The 24462-nt window shown below is 33.1% G+C and overlaps 1 protein-coding gene across 49 annotated transcripts in view; it reads left to right on the forward strand.

Annotated features, from left to right (window-relative positions):
* Nucleotides 1-24462, forward strand: part of RIMS1 (regulating synaptic membrane exocytosis 1) — a 739353-nt gene that overhangs the window by 632986 nt on the left and 81905 nt on the right. For 43 of the 49 annotated variants that reach the window (XM_056818463.1, XM_056818457.1, XM_056818459.1 and 40 more), the window contains one exon: nucleotides 13681-13916. The exons of the other annotated variants lie outside the window; for them this stretch is intronic. In XM_056818463.1, the coding sequence (XP_056674441.1) occupies nucleotides 13681-13916 (236 nt within the window). The remainder of the gene's footprint in view (nucleotides 1-13680; nucleotides 13917-24462) is intronic. 49 annotated transcript variants of the gene reach the window in all.

Consider the following 24462-nt stretch of genomic DNA (forward strand, 5'->3'; position numbering starts at 1 on the left):
TATTAATATTAATTATGTGTACCTTAAGTACAAAAATGAGAAAAAATCAAATATTCTGATCAAAAAAGAAAAGAAAAGAAATAATAAAAATAAGGAAAAAATCAGTAATTCAATGTGTTTTCAAAAAAAACAGCATCCATTTGTCTATGGATTATTATCTCCAATTCATATGATAGGATACAGTCAATCAGTCTCAGCAGAAGATGCTTTCTTCACATGTGAGCAGTGAATCCAAGAGTCTCTTTCTCCAATCTTTATAGATGTTGGAGTAGTTAATAATATTTGGAATAGTCCTTCCCACGAAGGTTGAGTTGCTCCAGTTCGCTTGAAATTCTTAATATAAACTTTATCTCCTGGATTCAGGTCATGCAGAGAAAAGTCCAAAAAGCATCTCAAATGGTGAGATATGTAAGTCTCCTCTAGGCCTGCTTCTAAGAAACTGAAATGAAAAGCAATTAACTTAGAAGAAAGTAATACAAGAAAGAACTAATTGTAATTTCCATACAGAAATTCCTGATGGCTTTAGTTTCAAAGAAATGTAGGCAGAATATTCACTCATTTTGATATTTGGAAATGATATTTGGTATTTCATTCATTACTGATATTTTCTATAACTTCTTCCTCCATTGAGGAATTTTAGCATCAGTAAATCAACAAACACTTATTAAGTTCTAATTACATGACAGATTCTGTGCTTCAAGCATTTATGTCATGTCTGACTCTTCTAGACTTATTTGTTGTTTTCTTAGGAAAAAAAAACTACTGGAATGGCTTACCATTTCTTTCTCCAACTCATTTTACAAGTGAGGGAATTGAGGCAAATGGGATCTTGCTGAGGGTCACACAGCTAGTAAGTGACTAAAGGCAGATTGGAACTCAAAAAGATGAGTCTTCTTGATTCTAAGCCTGACATTCTATCCCCTGCACCACCTAGCTGCCTTGATACCAGGCTACATGAATTTCAAAGAAAAAAAAAGTAAAATATCAACTGCTTTTCAAAAGCTTAGATTAAAAAAAGAGAGACTACATGCAGATGTATAGACATGATCAAAACACTTATGAATCTCAATCAAGATAATGCTGAGGAGGCCATAGGGTAGGACTTCAGCACTGGCTACATGAGGGAAATAGAAAAATCTTTATACATGCAGATTATGCCATTTCAACAGAATCTTAAAAGAAGTCAGCAATTTCATGAAAAAGAAATTAGGAGGAAATGTATTCTAGGCAAAGGGTACAACTAAAGAAAAAGTACAAAAATGAGAGATGCAGTGTTGTGGTCACAAAAAGAAAGAAGGATATGACTAGATTATAAAGTTGAGGGGAGTCATGCAAAAGACTTAAAAGGTAGGAGGGAGCTGAATTGTAAAGAGCTTTAAATAATAAACAAAGCAGTTTATATTTGATCCCAGAAGTAATGGGAAGCCTCTAGAATTAGTTTATTGAATAGTAATATGACAATGCTAAACCTGTATTTTAAAAATTCACTTTGATAAATATGTGGAGGATGATTGGCATGGAGAAAAATCAAACAGAAGTAGTAATTAGGAAGCTATTTTACTATTCTAGATCAAAGATAATAAAGATCTAAACTGGAATGATGAGAGATTTTTCTTAGAAGATATATTTTGGATTAGAAATGACAAGATTTAGCAACTGATTTTGATTATTTGATCAGTAGTTTCTGTCATGCCTAAGGTCCCATTTGTAGTTTTCTGAGCAAAGATTCTGGAGAGTTTGCTATTTCCTTTTCAAACTCATTTTACTAATAAGGAAACTGAGGCAAACAATGCTAAATGACTTGCCTAGGGACATGAAGCTATCCAGGTTTGAACTCAGAAAAATGAGACTTCCTATCTCCAGACCCAACACTGCATCCAAAGCACCATCTATCTGGCTTGATTGCATATATAGGACAAAGAAAATTGAGGAGCTGAAATCAACTCCAAGGTTCCAAACCTGGGTGACTAGAAAGCTAGTGGTTATCTCAACAGCAAAGGAATGGTAATAAATCTGTTTATAACATATTAAGCTTGATGTATTTCCAAGACATCTGACTTGAAATACCTAGTTGAAAAGGTGAGATTAAAGCTCAGGAATAAATCTAGGGCTGGATGTACAAATCTGAGAATCATCTGACTGGGACTTGGTAAAATAAGATGACAAACAGAGAAGGTGGGATAGGAGAGAAGGGAACAGGACAGGACCGGACCTTGGGAGGCCCCTCAGTTAAAGGACATGATGAAAACATCTTCTTTTTTCTTATTTGTGTCACAATAGTATTTCATTAGAGTCACATACTTTGTTCCACCATCCCCCAATTAAAGACCACCCCAGTCTCCAAGTCTTGGAATAAAAATCTGTTATATTGTTGCCTAAGGATTTTTATTAATTAACTGGATGCCTTTGGACAAATCATTTCATGTGACCTTAGTAGACCTTCCATACCTTAATATATGAAAGAAATGTATTGAGCTGAAGGGTTTCTAAAGTCATTCTCACTGAAAACAAATTAGAAACAGTAGAGGAAGTCATATGAGAGAAGAATCGCATCCAAATGAGGTTAGAAAGAAATGTTTCATCAAGGATATAGTATTTGAATTGGGCCATTGAAGGATAAGAACTGTTTCAAAGGTGAAGAACTGGAAAAGTCTAAGTGTATTAGCAAAGGTGTGTTTGGCAATCCTTAAATGTCTACTTTGCCACCAAGTAATCACAAAGATCATATAAAACTTAAGCAAAAAGCACTCACAACTTTTGGCATTGTGTGTTGAAATAATAAAGCTATAAATTCTCAGCTATTTTTAAAGGTCAGAATGTACTAGCATTAGACAGATAATTTCTACAATTAATTGTTTGAGCTCTTTTTGTGTAGGGGGAATTGGGAGAACTGTAGTAAATGTCATTGTATTTTTATGTAACCATAACTCTCTCAGTGACAGGAGGAATAATAGCTCAGTTTCTAGTCCCCTTTCCATGATTATGTGCCAGGCAGCAATGCTTATTTGGCATTTTTTTATATCCAGTAGAGTTTAGAGACTAAAACAGATTTTGGTCTTTTTCAAGGTACTTCAAGGTACTATTTTAGTTTAAGATCAAAAGCAACAGCCTACTTGTTTATACATTCTCACTAACATGGCATGATGAATGACCTGTAATTACTAAAGGGAATGTACTTCTTTTCCAAGTTGACAACATTAGGAGCCTGCACTGTTGATACACTGCAGCTCAGAGTACTTGCTATTTTAAAACATAATAATAACAAAATTCATATTTAAGAACACATAACTATGCATGAAAATGTATACACACAGATATACACACACATGTGCATGCACCTTTATATCTTCAGGAGATTCTTTGATAATTTGGAGTTTTCCATTAAAAAATATTTTTATACTATTTTGTCTGACATTTTTTTTAACTTTCATTCACCACCAAGTATGTATGGACTTTTTTTTTATCTTAACCATTTAAATGACAGGAAAACATTATCTGGAATTAAAGAAATTGTATTTTGGCATAATTAAGCAATTTTATTCAGTGTCAATGTCTTAATGAAATGCCATTCAAGTAAGCATTCATTAAACATCTTCTCTGATCAACCTATAAGTAAAAGGCAGAGGTTGAACTCCAGTGATCATATACTTTATGCCCTAAGAAAAGAAAGACTAGCTTATGTAGGTCCAATGGTTTTTTTTTTTTCCTTTAAATAGTGTAAGTGTCGAGAAAGCAGTCTCTTGGCAGATAAATATATCTTTAGTTTTGTATTTATATTTTTCATGACTGAACAGATAAGTGAAAATGTTTGTATCTGAAATGGGAGACACTTTCTTCTTTTTTCATTCATCTATAACATTTATAAATTTATTTTATATAATATATATTTAACACATAGGAATATATACATTTACAAACACATGTGTATATGTGGTGACCATAAATCTTGCCTGAATATTGTTAAGATTCACTGGCAATTTATGTTTAACTAAGGAAATAACTATATGCTTCTTATTGGATTCTATAAAAATCATTACATTGAATCATTTGTTCAATTAGGAAAAAAATACTTCTTTTTTACTGGAGAGGTTCTTAAATTATAGTGATTTTTAAAATCCATATAATTATTTAGAGCTATAGTAGACCTTAAAAATCATACAGCTCAATCTTTCTAATTTTACAAATATGAAAGCTTAATTCAAGAGAGGTGACATGACTTGTCCAAAGTTACACAGGTCATGAAAGATCCACACTTTAAAATCAAGGCATGTCTCCACATCTATTTCCAAGATACCACATTTCCTGATTATCCGTCTAGTTTTCCAGACTTACTCCAAATGAATTTTTGATGTTTATTAAAATCTTAAAATACAGTTTCTTATTACTACATGCATATATATATGTATATATATATATATATACACACACACAAAACAAGATGTGTTTTAGGATCTGAAGACAATTACAAAAGAGAAATTCAAAGCAATATTTTAAGCAATGGCAATAAGTTGGTATAAGTATATTGCCTCCTGTTAGGGCAGTTTTTAAAGGGCAAAATTCATTTGAATTTTAGTTCTAGTATGTTTGTTACAAAAGCAGACAAACTCTTTTATAGCCTCTTTTTGAGGAAATATCAACCAGAATTTAGATTGGCTAAAGAAAAAAAAATACAGATACTCAAAAAGGCTATTTAACTGAAAGTTTGAATGATTTCAAAACAGAATTCATTACAAATGAACAATGTCACTTGATTTTCTGAGATATTTATCTAAGTTAAATACTATATCAGACTGAAATCCCATTGAATATAGAGGAAATGAGAAATTAAACACTAAAGACAGTGAAGAAAAGAGTTGATGAAGTAGCTAAAGGCAGGAAGTTTCTTCCAGATGGTAAGATCCAGAGAGCATAGAGCTATTGAACCAACAGCATCCTAATTTTGTGAAAGAGAATATAGAACTGGTTTAGGTAAAAGAGTTAAGCAAGACCATATTCATTTAGAATCACTCTAATTTGTTATATATGATCTTTTGACCTGGAGCTATTTGCCATTTTCTCCAAATTCTGGTTTCCCTCCCAATTAGCATCTATATCTCCTAAATCTAGAATCAGCCATATTTGCTCATTTTGAAACAATGATCTCTACATGTTCAGTGCTTCTGCTAGTTGTTTCAATAATGACTCTACTTGACTTCCAACTCATAAACGTGCTACTGACTCAGCCTGATAATCTGACAGAATTCCCAATTACAGTCCAAACTTATCATGATGGAATCATTAAAATGCATTTGAACTAAAATAATGAAAGAGTAGGGAAATAAAGGGAGGAATCAATATTTTTCAAAATGACTTTTTTAAAGTGAAGCAAGGGAATCTCTAGAAACATCTGGTATTTCAGAAATGCCAAGTAAAAAAAAAGAAACAAATAAAAGGAGAAAAAATGCATTGTGTTGCTTCATATTGTATTCCTTTTTTGTTTTTATCAAACCTTTATCTTCTGTCTTAGAATCAATACTAAAAATTGGTTCCAATACAGAAGAGTGGTAAAAGACAGGGAAATGGGGTGAAGTGAGCTGCCTAAGGTCACACTGCTAGGAAGTATTTGAGACCAGATTTGAATCCAGGACCTGCCATCTCTAGGCCTGACTGAAATCATTGAGTCACCTAGCTGTCCTACATTCCTTTGTTTTGCCAAGATTTGTTGATATCTCTAAAGTGTGCGATTTGTACCCTTTAAGTAGTCATAATAATAACTTACATTGTATGAGACTTTTTCATATATTTTCAGATATATTGTCATATTTAGTCCTTAACATAGTTCTTTGAAGTAAGTTGAGTAAGTGGTATTATCCCCTATTCACAACTGGGAAAACTGATATTTGTAAAGGTTAAGTGATTTACCTCATGACACAATTGTAAGTACTGAAGGTAACCATAAGTTCAGACTTTTTTTTCTCTAAATCAGGGTTCTTTTGACTATAGTACACTGAATTAGTTAGGCTGGCCTCCCAACTATCTCTTGAGTGAACAAGATGTATTACCATATCTAAGTCTCTTCTTCATTTAATTCAATATAGTAAATAGTGACCAAAATGTGCCAGGACCCAAACCATGACTCTTGCTTCTAATCCTATTTAGACTTTTCATCTATGCATCATGAACCTGAGTTGACTAGGGTTCTGCCTTTATCATAGGCATCCCTTCCCCGGTACATTAATATATTTGAAAGAATATTGGATTTGGAATCGGAGGAAATAAATTAAGAGGTTGGCAAACTTACTCTAATTTAAGCCTTTCCAGCTTAGCAGAATCTGCCAAAATTTGTGTTTCATTGGCAAAGTCTTTGAGTACCCATGATGAGATCCATCAACCAATCAATAATCAAATGAATGAATATTTTTTAAACTCCTACTAAGCATCACGAACAACACTGTATAGTGGAAGTATAAAAACAAGAATGAAACAACCTGTATCCTAGTAAAGACCTGCATTTCCTGATGATTTACTAACCATTCTAACTACTATGGCCATTATCTTCTTCCTCCCTCTAGAACTTGGAATCTACACCAAGAACTCTGTGTTCTGATATGTATCCTGTACTTTATCTTTCTTAAAAACATGCTATCATAACATTCCATTTTCATTTCCAAGTGTAACCCTAAACCCATAATGGCAAACCTATAGCATGTGTGCCAGAGATGGCACACATATAGACCTATCTGTGGGCATACATGCCAAGGACCCAGTGCCCCAAGGACCCAGTGCACCCATCCCTGCAACACAGAGTTCACACCAGATTTCCTAACTAAATAACTGGAGGAAGGCACAGCTAGACTAATTCTCCTCCCATCTCCCTAGTAGGAGTTAGTAAGCAGGTCTCTTCAAGATAGCATCCCTTGTAGGATAAAATTGGCCCACCCCATTCATAATACAATGGCCTCTTAATTGCCTTTGGCCCAAATTGGACATAAACAACTTATGTCTTTACTATAAGAAGCAATTGGTGTCTTTACTATACAAAATATCTTTCCAATTTTGGGATGTGTCTTTTGAGTTCATACTTTAAAAAATTTCAAAATTGTAATCTTGTAATTTAGAAATAAGTTTTATGAATCAGAGGCTAGGCTAAAAGCCTCTTCACTGTTCCACAGCTCCCTTCCCCAGTTTCTTTCACAAGCAAACTTGGGCTTAATTTGCATTCTTAGTCCTCTCACCTCTTACTATCTGGTTCAATTTGCATTCAAAGTGGTGCCTCTCTGAGGGAGAACAATTGGGTTAGAAGTTCTGGAAAACACAAGTTTGTCTGAAATAGTAATCAGCCAGGCATCCAGATTAAAACCTGACTTCAACCCTTGACCATTTGCTAAAAAGGTAAATTTGGAGGACACTCCCTTCAGGAAGGCTGGAATGTGATGGGGTGAATGTGTCAGGATGATATCATTGAACATGAGGGTTATATTTTCCTATGAATAAGGGTTTTTCTTGTAAGTTGGGGCTTTCTTGCTTTGTTTTCTAGGTTTCAGGGGAATCATAGCTCACATAACGGGAGGGGAGCAGAATGCCTGCACCCTTTGCCTCTCCCTCTCCCAAAGCTCACCCAACCCCCTGCCCAGCAGTCCAATGGGAGTGCTTCCTACCTCCCCTGGGTGGAGTAAGAATGAGAAGCAGTTCAACAGGCACTCAGTGGAGAAAAAGAACAGTCTCTGGAGGGGCATGGGCACAGTGCTTGGTCTAGGGCAGTGGTTCTCAACCTTTCTAATGCTGTTCCACAATACAGTTCCTCATGTTGCGGTGACTCCAAACCAAAAAATTATTTTGGTGGCTACTTCAAAACTGTAATTTTGCTACAGTTATGATTTGGAATGTAAATACCTGATATGCATAATGTATTCTCATTGCCAGAAATTAAATATAATTTCAACATAGTGATTAATCACAAAAACAATATTTAATTATATGTTGAGAAATATTAATCCAGCAGGATGCAGCCTAAGCGCTGGGGCGGGAGGTAAGTCCTGCTTGGGGAGGGGGTCCGCAGACACTGCCTTCTTCTTCCTGTCATCTCCCTCCAGCTCGAGAGCTGAGGCTTCCCTTTGCTTGGGTTACTCGGTTCCATTATTGGCTCCAGGAGTTATCTGCTCCTGGACTCCTTCTTAAACCCTCCGGAGCACCGGGGGTGCTCTCTCTGGGTCTCTGTTTGAGTTCGGTCTCCAGGCAACAGGGTAAATCCATTGCCCCTCAAAGGGGGAGGGCTGCTGATAGGTAACTAATATTAGTACAATGTGGGGACAGTAGAGTCCCCATTCTTTCCAAGTTCTTGCTGTAAAGTAGCGCGATTTCTCAGCGGGAATATGTATTTTCCGATGGCTTTAGGCGACCCCTGTGTTTTGGTCATTCGACCCCCACCAGGGTCATGACCCACAGGTTGAGAAATGCTGGTCTAGGGAGTAGGGTACCAGTGGGGCCTGGTACCCCATCTCTAAAAGGTTCCCCATCACTTCCCTATACAAATATCCTTCCTTCTTTTACATATCTAAGTCACCTGTATATGTTGTCTTCACTATTAGATGTTTAAGGATCTTAAATAGAATGTAAGAGCCAAAAAGTATTTTCTTCATTCAGACATTCATTCTTGTATACATAAAAGTTTATATATACCTATGTGTGTGTACACAAAACAAATTAAATGTGAGAAAGTGATTATACTTAAAGAGCATATGGATCCTGAACAAAGTAATAAATTTCCTCAATATGACTTAATAAAAATACTCCTTTCATTTGCTTATACCAGTCTACTAAATTTGAACATATTCATAAACTTAAGGAAATTTTAGATGCCATGGTGGGAGACTGTTTGGAACTTAAAATGTAACAAATAATAAAGTTAGAATTAAAATATTACATATATCAATAAAACTTTATCATAAATAAATAATTATTTTAATGAGGAAACATTTAAATAAGTTACTTATAAGTATATATATTTAATAACATTAAGTACAATAGCTACAACAGTATAGTTTTTTAAAGTTTGGAAAGATTTGATATGCAGTATTTCTTATGATCCTCACAACATTTTTGAGGTAGGTATTATTATTATAATTATGCAATTGAAGAAAATGAATCCCAGGGAGTTTAAGTAACTAGCTCACCTTCACACAAGAAACAAATGTGGTATTAAAAGCCAGGTCTTCTTGACTCCATCCTCTATTCTTAACACTACCTTGCTAACACTTTTAATGGTTTTAATTAATAATTAAGTGATTGCTTCTTCATTTGACTTTTGTCTATGAGATAATTGTAAAAAGTGGTTCACAAATGTGTAAAGAATTCATGGTGAGAATTCATACATATTCAGAGTTTGCAAAATATTCCTGGGTTACCATAGCTTATTATGTAATTTTCTTTATTTATGTGACTTAGCTTTTTAAGACATTCAAAGCTTTGTTTATTAAATTTCTACATACACATACAATATAGAAAGCACATATCTTTTTTTACAGTTGAAATATGAGTAGTTTGTTCTGAGTGCAAATTTGCCCTATGATGTAGTACTTTGATGATAGTGATCAAATTCCTGAAAGTCTTTGGACCTCAGTTTCCTCATCTGAAAAATAAGAAGGTTTGGACCAGATGATTTTTAAATACTCTGCCATCTCTATAGCTATGACCATACTCTGAGTATGACATACCTACATATGACATACCAAGCAATATTGGTATTACAAAACAGCATATATGGATACAATTTTAGCAGCCTTTTGCTAATTTCATTACATTTTAAATTTAGGGATATAATTTCACTAAACTTTGTTACAAAACATGTGATATATTCTACCACTTTAAAATTAAAGTCCTATATGATGGCCATCTATATTGGTATATCTATTGCCAATAGTTTCTTAGCCTCAATAGTGAAGGCATGGAGTGTGGTAACTAATACAGCACTTTATTAGCTAATCACTTCACATAGAAAATCTGGTTCTTCATGCTGGCCAGAAACAGATAAGCTTGGAAGTCAATGTTATTCTCTTTAACCCCCTAAGCTTCTTTTCTTTATTATATCAACCCTCCAGTGAAGTGGAAGAGAATAGATATTTATTGAAAGCTCCTCCTCTGTCTAAGTTAAATGATCTTTCCTTGGACCCAAGTAGAATAAGTAAATGTGATAATAGTCTTCTGTTTCTTTAAGCTCTGATTTGGCTATCTCTAGTGTGTTACCATTGACTAAGATTCATTAGCAGAATGACCCTGCTAGACTTTATCTTATAGCTGTTTCCTAGATATCTTGACATTAGATAAATTAGTAATGGTGCTGAAGAACAGCTCTTATGGTCCTATGAGTTAGCCTCCTGAACTATATAAATCAGACAGATTAGTGCAAGTAATTAATCTCTTCGAGTGGTCACATTAGCCAATTTGCATGTTACTATTGGATTAGATCAAGTATATACTTTAAATAATTATAACTTTAAATAAGTCAAATGTGAATATATATGACCACTTCACTGAATTTATTAATTATACTAATCAGGACCTAGCTATATAGTAAACTTTGATTTGGTTTAATGCCATAGATGAAAATTTGCTGTTCCAAAGGCAGATTGCAATGTCTAGTCTCATAAAAATATTTTAACTCTATTGATAACAAGGAAAAAGATGATATATTAGGAAAATTTATGAAGTAAACATCAAATCTTCAGTCTTAGTGTCTATATTGGTCATTTATACACATAAAATATTGAATTGTATTTTGTTGATTTTCTGAATAATACAGTCTAATAAAAAGTTATATATGATATATTGACCTTAAAAAGTATAATGTTAGGAAAAGCTAGATGGCTTAGTATTTACAATATCAGGCCTAAATTTGGGTACCGGATTTAAATCTGACCTCAGACACTTCCTTACTATATTACTCTGGGCAAGTTACAGAACCTCAGTTGCCTAGTCCTTTACCATTTTCCTGCCTTGGAACCTACAATAACTATTGATTCTAAGACAGATGTTAAGTGTTTTATAAAAGAGATTATTATTATTATTTGTTAATAATTATTAATGGTAAAATGGTATATTTTTAATTCAAGAGACTTTTAGCTATTTTATTAAATCACCATTAAATACTGCATGCAATTTTTCTTTGGATTACAGTTGAAAAAGTAAGTTAAAGAAAAATTAAGAGCTAACTATATATAAGGGACTATGTTAAGTGTTGGGAATATATATAAAAGTCAAAATGCATTGTTCCTGTCTCAAGAAGTATAGATTCATTCCATTTATAGGTTAGACTATATAAAAATGTAAATAAAAAGTAAATGCAAATACAAAATAATTTCAAGATTGCTTGAAACTATGAGAATGAAGGAAGATTTCGAGCTGCTATATTTTGAAAGAAGCTAGGTATTTTAGATGATGATCATGACTGGTAAATACATTCTAAACATGAAATATCACTCATCCAGGACATGAAATTTAGTAATGAAATGTAATGTGCAGTGATCAGTTCACTCTGACAAGAGTACATTAAGAACAATTTCACATAAAACTAGAAAGGTAGAGAATTCAGATTTGGAGGGCTTTCAGTGTCAAATGAGGAGTTCTACTTCATTCTAGAGATAATTGGGAACCATTTAAGGTCATTTAGAAAAAATTATTAGATTATTTGGAAATGTTTGCAATACATTTATAGAAGATTTAGAAGATTAATTTAATTTTTTACCCTTCATTCTGATGAACAGCCTTTACATGAACATGAACAGCCTTTGTCCTATATTTTTTTTAGAAGCAAACACAAATGAAAAGATTTAGCACAAAGAACTTATAATTGTATGGGAACATATGGAAGTATATGTTCTCCCTGTTTTCCTGATAGTTATTTGAGTTTTACCAAGAATACTCTTTGAGCCTTGAAAGAATTAGATTATATCATAAAAAATAATTTTATCATAAAGTAATTGTTTTATAGTAATATCAGCACTTGTTCCAGGACTTGTTTCTATCTAAAAGTCATTTTATAAGATAAAAATAAAGAAATAATCATAATCCACTTTGTGATATTCTAGTGAACATTCAGTATAAAAGAATAATAGCAGCTTTTCTGAGACCCTATCCATGTCTAGAACCCATTAGAAACAATGTGAAAAATGAGATGGAGATGAGGATGATGTGAATGGTGATTATGATAAAGAAAAGAATGGATGATGAATGAAATTTTAAATACAAGAACTTTCCATGGCAATCAAACTTTACATCCTTAAAAATTCTGAAAGATCTTTTCAAATTCCAACAGTTATCTAGATTTAGAAAACTATTATATGGGAAAGTTGGGCAGCATGTTATAGTGACTAAAGAGAGTCTCAAAGCTAGGAACACCTACATTCAAATCATGCCTCTGACATATATTGGCTGTGTGACCCTACACAAGTCTTTTCATCTCTCAGTTCTCTAGGCAACTTTATAAGATAATAAATTGCACAAACGATACCAACCTCCATGGTTAAGAGTTTCCTTAGCTGGAAATTCCCTATACTAATAAAATCACAAGTTCAAATCTCTCAATATCATATGAAAAAAATCATTTGACTTCTTCACCTGAAAGTAGAATTCAGAGCAATGAGTAGAAGCTGTACAAGGATGCATTTGGATTGCTTATAAGGTTTGCGGAAATGCCAAGTGATAGAATTGTCCAAAAGTGGAATTAATTGCCTTGAGAAGTCAGATCTCCTTCATTGAAGGTTTGGAAAGTACTCCTATAAAGGTACTAGTACCTTTCCTCTTTAACCTAATATGGTATATGAATTTTCCATCTCCAAAGTTATTACTCTGGTCTAAGATACTATGTTTCAAGATGGACCTATTTGAAATATAAATATACTATTGAAGACAAATGAAAATCAAAAACATTTCTAAAAGCCAAATAAAGCTCTACATTGGAGAACAGAATCATTTAACTGGGTAATATACAGCAAAACCCTGAAGAACTGAAAATTCTAAACCTGTGCCATTAGACTACAAGTAGTAGAAAACATCTAAGATTATGCAATAAGTAAAGCCCTGAAGATTAGCCTATAGGACTGTGGTAAAGCATGAGGGAATTTATCAAACTAAATGGACACAGTTCCATTAAGTAGGCAGTTGAATGGGTGATTTGCTTAAACGAGCAAAGAAAGTACAAATTAGAGGAAAGAAATCCATTTTCTCCTTTAATTATTAAAATTTTAACTCTACTATATTCAACAGACATTCATTATTGACATAATTTGAGCAATAATTTTTTGTAAGTTTGTCTGTTTTTCTAAAGATTGTGATTATGAAATAAGCACAGCCAAATATATATTTCAATTTACCATCTCTTGGTTATTCCTATTATATTTCAACATATTCTTTTGTTCCTTAAATATACTTAGAGATGACTACATGATGGTGAGAAAAGTGATGTAACCCTAAATTGAATATAATATATATTTTGAGATTAATTAATTTGATCTAAAAATATTGATAACTACAAGGAAAGTGGGCAGATGAAAACAATGGTTATTTGATGAATGCCTGTTGATTTGAAATCATTTATCTATCAAATTGATAAAATTATTTGAAAATAAAATAAAATGGGCTGAAAGACTCTTTTGTCAATTGCATTTAATTTATGTGTGCATATATGTTTTTACTTTGTAAATATAGTTCATTTACCCCTAAAATGCAAGGCAGACGGATGGGAACTTCAGGGAGAACCATCACAAAGAGCACAAGTGTGAGTGGAGAGATGTACAAACTGGAGCATAATGATGGAAGCCAGTCAGACACAGCTGTTGGCACAGTTGGAACAGGTGGAAAGAAAAGGAGGTCCAGCCTTAGTGCCAAAGTGGTAGCCATAGTATCTCGGAGGAGTAGAAGCACATCTCAACTCAGCCAAACAGGTGAGTGAAGTGAATTTCATTTTTAAAACTGTACCAAACTATGTACATAATGGTAAAATATTACCCACGTGCAATGGCTTATGATGAGACCAGCAAGTGTCCTTGGATACTCAAAGTAAAAAGGTTCTATGTCTCTGAAAATTCATTTCCAGTTCTGAATTTTTTGTTGTTGTTGTTCTCCTATCTTCATAAATATTTTTCTTTCAAGGGCATTCATGCTCTCTTCTCTGAATGAGTGCTAATTTGTTTTGGAAAGGGCTTGTTTACAAATGTGCAAGGAAATGCAAAGAAATATAGGTCCAAATTGACTCATTAGAAAAGCAACAGGACTCTGAGGAAAACTATATATCCATTGGAGAATGGCTCTTTTTCTTATAAATAGGAACCAGTTTCTTATATATCTTTAATAAAAGCCTCTCTAAAAATTTTCATTTATAATTTACTATATATGTATCACTGTACTACACATTAACATATATGTATGTGTGTGTGTGTGTATATATAACTAATATAAAGGTGAGTTCTTCAACCATCCATAGAAGTTTCAAGGTATTGTGTCAAAATAATCTTTGAATATGAAATATCAATCCTACTTTCTTTCTTATAACCGAATACCTAGTGCATATTTTTAATCTGAGCAAAATGGGTCAGTACATTCAGTGAAAGCATGATGTTTCAGGATAGAATTGAGTTTCAACTTAATGCTACATCTCTAAATCTTAAAAGCTTCATATTTGTGTGGCCTCAAGGTAAAGCAAATTTCTGATAGAATAAAAAAGACAAGAAAAAAAATCAGTGCATTTTTGTGTCAAAAAAAAAAAGTTACTGCCTCCGAATAATATATCGACAGATTTGTTAGCTCATTGGTGGAGTAAATATTAAATAATGGTAAAGGTAAGTGGAATATAAGACTGTTTGGAATTACTAAGCTCTTTTTCTATACTAATTATTTCCAGTTCCTGATTCTTTTCACAGAAGCAAAAGCCTTATTTTCATAAATTTTACTTATACCAGTCAACTTCTGGCATAAATATTTTTACTCTACTCAACTTCCAGAAATCTTTATATTTCTTATTATGGGTTCAGTCAAATTACAGTGCCAAAAAGAATTATTTAAAGTAGTAGACTGTTAATTCTTTTAATAAGGTGTAGTTCCAAAAATTTAAAAAGCTAGTAGAATGCATTCTCATTAATCTAGAAAAGATATATTCCTAATTTACTTCCTTAATCTTTCCTTATTTCCATTTCTTCCTTCCTCTATTTTTTCTCCCTAAATTATTTCTTAAAATGGTAAAATCTTGGACTCTAATATATATATATATATATATATATATATATATATATATATATATATAATAGTTATTTAGTTAGTTAGTAGAACCAACCAGTCCTTTTAGGGGTATGGGATGAAGAAAAAAAAATTTACACAACAAATTTTTAGGAAAATGGTAGTATTTAGAGCCCAAGGACTTGATATTAAATCCTGACTTCACTATTTACTGCCTATTTGATATTGGATAAATTGTTTTGTATATCTGGACTCTAATTTCTGCCCTTAGGAAATGAGGAATTTTGTAAAATTTGTTTCATCCTATCAATCACACTTTTGTGATGCAAGCTGCTTGCCTGTAGCTCAAAGCACTCAAAAGTTTCTTTGTTGACCATCTTCTGGCTTGGTATTTTTTTCTGTTTGTTACTCAGTTGAAATGTCCTCTTTTATCTATTTTACAATAAAATGTTACCAAATGTTTATATAGGCCCTATATTCATATTTAAACGCAGATAGTTCATACCAGTTAAATCATTTTGACTCCCTTACTTTATTAGTTGAATTTATATTTCTATAAGGATTAAGTATTTTTAAATCCAAAATTGTTGTCATAGTGTCTTGATTTTGTGACATTTTCTTAGTCTTCATTTGATGTTTTATCACCTTAGTATTTGATACTCTCAATTGAAGGATTTCTTTGAACCTTAATAGTCCAAATTTTTAGGCAGGTACTTCTCTGTCTCTAAGCATCTCAGCTTCCTCTTCTTGTACCCTAAATGCACATTCCTCCAAAGTTTAGTTGATATTTTTTTTCTTCGTGGTCCCTCATTGGGAGACATAACTCTGCAGTATAGTTATTGCTATGGCTTTCATAAATATTCTTACCAAATCTTGGAATCAACTCTCCTCTGTCTCAGTCTCTAGCTCCGCTGGGTCTCCTCTGAATCTCTTTCTCTATTTCTGCCTAGGTTTTCTCTCTATTTAACATAATGTCTTTTGTACAGTAGGTGCTTAATATGTGCATATTAAATTAAAGATCATTTAAAGCAGGTCTTTAGGAAAGGATTTTCTTAGATACATCTACTAAAATTTGCTCCAGTTTCTGAAAAGTAGAATTCATGAGAAACTTTTAATTCCTCAGTGTCTCTCATTCTTTTCACATTTATGTTGCTATTCTCAGTGGTGGTAGTGTTGTGTAGAAGGGCAGCTAGGTATGCACAGTGGATAGACTTTCTGGAAGTCAGGAAGACCTAAGTTCAAATCTGGTCTCAGACACTAGCTGTTGGATTCTATGCAAGTCACTTAACCCTCCTTGCTTCAGTTTCCTCATCTGTAAAATGAACTGGAGAAAGGAATACCAAACCACTTCAGTTATCTTTGCCTAGAAATTCCCAAACAGGATTGTGAAAAGTCAGGTATAACTGAACAACTGAAAAATAAGTAGTGAAAAAGATAGAGAGTTAACCTCAAAGCCAGAAAGATCTGCACACATCTTACAAATGTGAATTCTATAACTCTAAATTGCTTAATCTATAAGAAATCTAGGAAAATCTAATATAATTTACCAAGAAGGAATCAACCTGCATTAGTAGAGAGTCTTTCCTATAGTTTATTATAATAATTAAATCACAGAACAAATCTCTATCTTTCATTTTTGCCTCTTGTACTCCAGGAAAAATGGGCCACCCTCTATTTCCCAATATCTTTCCTGCTTCCAAAGATTCACACAGGCTTAGAATGTGTTCCTTCTGCTCTGTATACACCCATTGAAATGTTTCTCCTCCTTCAAGTCATGTCATGTAGACTCCTTCTATAATGGATGCTTTCCTCTACACACCTGCCCCACCCCACCCAATCACACCCTACCCCAAGGAAAATAATTGTTCTCTCTTGTTATTTCCTAAGGTACTATATTTGAAACTCTTCATCATCCTTATCACAATTTACTCTTTATCATAGTTTGTTTAATCTTTGTAGACATTACATTCAGTTTCTTGAAGTCAGAGATCTGGTTGCTTTTTGTTGTTGTGGGACCCCAGCACCCAGAAAATTGCCTTGCACACAGCAAGCACTCAATAAATTTTAATTGAATAAAATCAGTGATTTTCTATCTCTAAATCTAATTTATGATATTCCAAGTTTGGGAATAACTTACCATTTATTTTATTAATGTGAGTTTGAGCTTGTCAAGAACTATCTTTGCTCCTGGGCCAATTTGCAAACTTCATAATCATTATAAAATCCTCTCATCTATCACTTTGGTAATAAATTCCATACAACTAAATATATAATTCTTTTCTCTTGTTTTTCTCACCTTGAATGCCCTCCTGCCAGCTTACACAGATGTTTCCCTTATTTAAAGAATGAGACCTTGCTCTTCTTTCCTTTTCTAAAAAGTGTCCCTCTGCTGTTCCAGTCCACACTGATCATTTCCTTATCTGACTGACTTCCTATATGATTAATAGATTGTATTAATAATAATAACTAGTATTTATATGATGTTTTAAAATTTACAGAGTATTTCACAAATATGAACTTATTTTATTGTCACAATAACTGTGGGAGGGAGGTACAATTATTAACCACATTTTGTTGATCAGGAAACGAGAAAGACAGATGTCAAGTAGTTTGTTCAGGGTCCAACAACTAATAAATTTCTTTAGTCAGATTTGAACTTGTCTTCCCCTAATTCCTAGTGATTATTCTATCTGTTGAAAAACTTAGCTGCCTGACTATCATAATTCAACAATAATTCCGTACTTTTTTGTTTTATCCTCCATTTACTTCATTTCCCAGTAATGTAATCATAATATACTGCTGTTGCTACTCCTACTCCTACTGCTACTCCTACTCTTACTCCTCCTCCTCCTCCTCCCTCTACTACTACTACTACTATCACCATCACCACTACAACCACTACTATCACCCTAGCTTCTTGCTTGGGTGGTCTCTCATGACTTTGTCTCCTTTGGGCTAGAGTTTTGCATTTCTGCTATTTATATATGGGGGCAGGAGGAAGATAACCCTTCCCTGAACAGAAAGTCATGTAGGACTTTCAGTAACCTTAAAATGGTCCATTTTCCCACTGCTTTCTACCCCAAATATTGAGCCAGGTACAATGTGAGAAATCTAGTTTTTAGCTTCTGATATATCATTTATTTCTTTATTGTTTTATAACAATGTGTTAAGTGCTGTCATTAACATCTCTTCATTTGTCACTTTATGACAGGCTTCAAACATTATCTTAGTATAAACTTGTTCATATTTGGCCTTCAGTCATTTATTTCCTTCAGGGTGAATATTAATAATGTAACAATTATTATTGGGTAAGAATTACCAACTACATAACTCATTGTTCATGTCACACAAATTCTCAGCCCAGGTCTGACCTTGGGATGGCAAATAGTGTGGTGCAGAAAATTTTAAGGGAAAATATTGTTTATTGTTTTCAAAAAGATTCTTCAGTTAATTAAAGCTGTTCAATTCACCAATGATATCCAGACACAATCTATTGATTTCTTTGGGAGATGAAAATTTATAATTACCTTCCCTCTGACATGGTGACATGGTCTCTTCCTATTTCCTACTTACTTAGAACTTTCTTTAAATGAACATTTTTTTTTGTATTTTCTAGATGACAGCCCAAGTTGTACATAAGATATCCTTAGTTTTCTTACTCCTCCAAAAACTTATTTCGCAATGCAATCAAAAACTTTGAGAGTTAAATTTCACAACTCATTTTAAAATTCCATATCTATATTTATGTATAATATAGATACAAATATGCATTTTCATATATTCATATTTGCAATGCATTCATGTCTATTTCTTTTCGTGTGTATATACATAAGGTGTATTCATAAATTCATATTTGTAGTATACATGATCTCGAGTGTATTTTAGTCCATTCTAATCATTTCATAAATATGGGGAACTCCCACTGTGGAAAACTTCCTCCATCAATATGGATCAAGAAGTTGTCTTCAACTTGTACTTTTGAGAGCTATCTGGTAATTGAGAGTTTATAACTTGCCTGTGATCACAGAATCAGGAACTATTGAAACATAGTTTAAACTTATTACTTCCAGAATTCAAGTCTAGTACTTTTTCTGCTGAAACATGCTTCATATCTCAAATTAATATTCAAATGAATTATACATGCTATAGGAATAAGTTACATATGAATGATGCTAAATATTTGCAGAATATTTCTCAAATATGATCCCCCAAAAGGAGATTATGGTAATTTCTATAACACACATAAGAAACAATAAATAGAATGCATTTATTTGTAAAATAATATTAATTTTTAAAAATTTCTCCTCAACTATAGTGGAAAGAACAGTGGTCTATGAGTGACCTGGACTTGAACTCTACTTCTGGATTCAAGGCATGAGCTTTCTTGGCAAAGATACTAGAGTGATTTGCTATTTTATTCTCTGATATATTAAGGAAAATAGAGGTTAATTGACTTGCCCAGGGTAATTGGGTTTGAACTCAAGGTTCTGACTCCAGACCCAGCAGTCTACTTACAAGAAAAGAATATTATGCTAGATTCACCATTGTTAAGTTACACCTTTTACAGATGGTGTCAGCTACCTCCAAATCTGTAGTATTAAAAGTAGCTCAAGGTCAATACTTGTCCCAAACAAAACATGAAAAGTATTTTTTTTTACTTTTTGGGTTATTTTATTTTATTTTGAATTGAAAAAATTAATTTAATTAATTTAGAATATTTTCCATGGTTACATGATTCATGTTCTTTCCCTCCTCTCCTGCCCCTTTGTAGCCAATGAGCAATTGCACTGGATTTTACATGTGTCATTGATCAAAATCTATTTCCATATTATTAATATTTGCAATAGGGTGATCACTTAGAATCTACATGGGCAATCATATCCCCATAAACCCATGTTATCAAGCAGTTGTTTTTCTTCTGTGTTTCTATTCCTACAGTTCTTTCTCTGGATGTGAATAGCATCTTTTTCATAAGTCCCTCAGAATTGTCCTGGGTCATTGCATTATTGCCAGTAGAGAAGTCCATTACATTCAATTGTACCACAGTGTATCAGTCTCTGTGTACAATGTTTTCCTGGTTCTGCTCCTCTCACTCTGCATCAATTCCTGGAGGTTGCTCCAGTCTCCATGGAATTCCTCCAGTTCATTATTCCTTTGAGCACAATAGTATTCCATCACCAACATATACCACAATTTGTTCAGCCATTCCCCAATTGGAGAACATCCCCTCAATTTCCAATTTACCAAAACTATTTTAAAAAGCATATCCAACTACTTATTTTCACCCACATTTTTGCCCTCAGGAATAATGGAAGTAATAGAGGTAACAAAATAAGTCAAATGAACATCTTCTTGGAGAAGAAATTATATCGGTCATGTATAAGTGGCTATTTCAAAGATTGCATAATGTTTCAGTTAGTACCAAATGTGTCCTTGAATATAATTTATTGTTTCCCCAACCAACCTAATATTTCTAGTGTTCTAAATCATTTTAAAATGTGGGCATTTTAAAACATACTCTGCTATCTGAAGGATTTTAGGATTTTCATTTATAAGTCATTTCCATATAGCAATAAGGAAGGCATGTTATTGGAGCCTCTGATCATTCTGCTCAACTAATTACCAACAATGTTCTTCTAAAGGATATAGTCCTGAAAAAGACTTTCTGAAACTGAAGACAGGTGGATCAAAGGCTTTGTGGATAATTGAAATGCCTTTCTCATGTTTTATTTATTTGAATCAAATTTAATAGCATTAGGAACAATCCTAAATAACTGGATATTTCATGTCTCTTTTTTCCTTAAGTCAAAATTATGGTGCTGGTGATAATTCCTGAGTCTTCAAACCCATCAAATGAATGTAAGCAAGTATTCCTTTATTTATTGTAGCTGTCTAGCATTGGAGTTCACTACTGTGAATAGAACTTCAATTCAGCTCTAGTAAGTCATCTTCAGAAGAGATTTCCTAATAAGGATTAGCATGTTCAAACAAACTCCCGTCTGCTCTATTTTAGTTTTCTTTTTTTCTGAACTATAAATTTTGGGTTCAGCTGAAATGTAAATATGTTCAGTTGGTGTGGCAGGCAGATTCATTGATGAATAGAAGTGTTAATTTGAACAGCTATTTCAGGATTTTGGCAGAAATTTGTTAATTAGATGCAACTGAGATAATATAATTCATCTTAATATAATGATTAATTATAGCATAAGATCCATTATAGAACTATTAAATTACTTCAAAATGTTCAGGTATCCTTTTTCTCCTGTCTTCATAATTATAGGTAGCAGAAGCAAAACCATGATTTATATATATATATATATATATATGTGTGTGTGTGTGTGTGTGTGATATTTAAATAAAAATGCTATAGTTGATTACCCATTTATTAATCAGTTCTATTTAATTCAATACACTTTAAAGAGAAGCAACTTTTAAATGGACAATTTTATAAGAGTCAAACAATTTTCTAGGAAGCCCAGTAGTTAAATTAATTTTTTCAACAGAAAAAGGGAGTCAGTATTCTGACTGCTCGGTTTAAGGTTTTCAGTAAATTACGAAGGGCACAAATTTCCTTTTTTCGTTGCTTATAAATTCTTTGGTGACACTTCTTATTGAATTATATATGGCCATTTTTGGTAAATTTTATTGATTTTTTTATATCTTCTATAAACCCTTCTTTATCACTCACAGAAGGTGATCATTTATATTAAAGAATGATGGCGGTGGGGAGAAAAAATAAGCAAAACTAACCAATACATCAAAAAAGTCTAACATTTTATGTAGTGCTACAAAACCTGTAATATAACCTCTAAGTGTTACCTCAGCCCTCGCATACACACACACACACACACACACACACACACACACACACACACACACACTTCTGATTCTTCTGTTATAAGTTCATTGAGTTCATACACTTTTTTACACACATACACACATGTGGATAACTATGTTTTGCTTGATTTTATTTGTCAATTCTTACTCTGGAAATCAACACACACAAGTTATTCTTCAAGCAATATTTCTGTTGCTAGATGATGCAGTGGATAGAATGCTGCCCTTAGAGTCAGAAAGACCTGAGTTCAAATCCAGATTCAGCCATTTATTTTTTGTGTGATCCTCCCAAGTGACAACCCTGTTTGCCTAAAGAAATAGATATCTATTTATTTTCCAGTTATTTTCTAGCATAATAATAATAATACTGCTCTAGTCAGTTTACTTTATATGAGGTCTTTTCTTTTTATTATTAATTTTCTATGGATACATATATACATATATTTATTTAAAAGAGAAATCTCTCAGTTCAAGGATGTGAACAATGTCATAACTTTGCCTAATTCTAAATTCCTTTCTCAAATGGTTAGAGCAGTGGACATTCCTTTCTTTGCACAAACACTTCAACATTGATAATTCCTATCTTTTGTTGTATAGAGATAAAACCTTGAGGTTGTCTTAATTTGCATTTCTCCTATTATGAATGACTCGGAACATTTTTTCCTATGGTTATTAATAGCTTAAAATTACTTTTAAGGGAACTGTTAATAAACTTCTACTACTTCTCTACTGGGGAATAACTTTTGGACATATATTTCTGTTCATTATATATAAATCCTATATATCATGTTCTTAATCAGAAATATTTGACATGAAAGGTTTTTTTTCTGTTAGTTTACTACTTCATTTATTTTCCTAGTCACAGTAGTTTTCATAATTCAAAACCTTTTCTATTTGATGTATTCTGAATTAACTAGTTCATCTTTTGCAATTGCCTCTCTCCAATGTTTGGTTGTTGAGTTCAATTATTTATCAGTCTTCTCTGTGTAATATATCTTGTTCAATTGCTTTTCTATTTTTTTCAACTAATACCAAATACTTTTGATGGCTTATGCTTTGTATTAGCGTTTCATGGCTGAAATTCCTATTCTTATTTGATTGGTTCTTTTTTCATCATTTTCCTTGATACTATGGATATCTTATAGTTCCAAATGAATTTTGTAGTTATTTTTAACATTATAAAATATCTCTTTGTTAGTTTGCTTGATATGGCACTAAATATTTCAGCTGGCTTGTAGTATTATCATTTTTATTATACTGACATGGTCCAGCTGTGAGCAATGAATATGTTTCTTGTTATTTAAATTGTTTCTCTTATTTTTTTCTTTTTCTCAATTACATGTAAACAAAAATTTCAATATTTATTTTTTAATTTTGCATTTCAAATTCTCTCATCCATGAGAAGTCAAGCAATATGATATAGATTATACATATACAGTCATGGAAAATATTTTCATTCTAGCTATGTTGCAAATGAAAAGATGAAAAATATTCTATAAGTTTTAAAAAAGTACTTTAGGGGGCAGCTGGTTGCTCAGTGTATTGAGAACCAGGCCTAGAGATGGGAGGTCCTAGGTTCAAATCTTGCCTCAGACACTTCCCAGCTGTTTGGCCCTGGCCCAGTCACTTGACCCCCATTGCCTAACCCTTACCACTCTTCTGCCTTGGAGCCAATACACAGTATCGTCAACTTGCATTCAGGTGCCATAAGTTCTTCCTCTGGAGATAAATAGCATTCTTATCACAAGATCTTCAGAATTATTTTATTTTTTTAAACCCTTACCTTCCATCTTAGAATCAACACTATGTATTGGTTCCAAGGCAGAAAAGCAGTAAGAACGACGCAATGGGGGAGGGGGGGGTAAGTGACTTGCCCAGGGTCACACATCTAGGAATTGTCTGAGGCCAGATCTGAACCCAGGACCTCCTGTCTCCAGGCCTAACCCTCAATCCACTGAGCCACCCAGCTGCCCAGCCAAAATTATTTTACATCATTGTATTGCTAAGAAAAGTCACTTGCAAACTTTATACAATATTTCTCTTGCTGTGTCCAGTGTTCTGATTCTGTGGATTTCACTTTGCATTGGTTCATGTGAGTTTTCCCAGGTTTAACTAAAAGCATTTTGCTTATCATTTCTTACAACATAATAGTATTCCATCACAATCATACCACAATGTGTTCAGCCATTTCCCAATAAATTAGCTTACCCAAGATTTAGAATTTTTTGATACTACAAAAAGAGCTTCTATAAATATTTTTGTACATATAGATCATTTTCCTTTTTCTTTGATCTCTTTGGAATATAAACCTAATGGTAGAATTTCTGGGTGAAGGGGGCATTCACAATTTTCTAACCCTTTGGGCATAGTTCCAAATTCCTCTCCAGAATGGTTTGATCAATTTGCAGCTCCACTAACAGG

Source organism: Monodelphis domestica, chromosome 2 (genome assembly GCF_027887165.1).
Source record: "Monodelphis domestica isolate mMonDom1 chromosome 2, mMonDom1.pri, whole genome shotgun sequence".
Lineage (NCBI taxonomy): Eukaryota > Metazoa > Chordata > Mammalia > Didelphimorphia > Didelphidae > Monodelphis > Monodelphis domestica.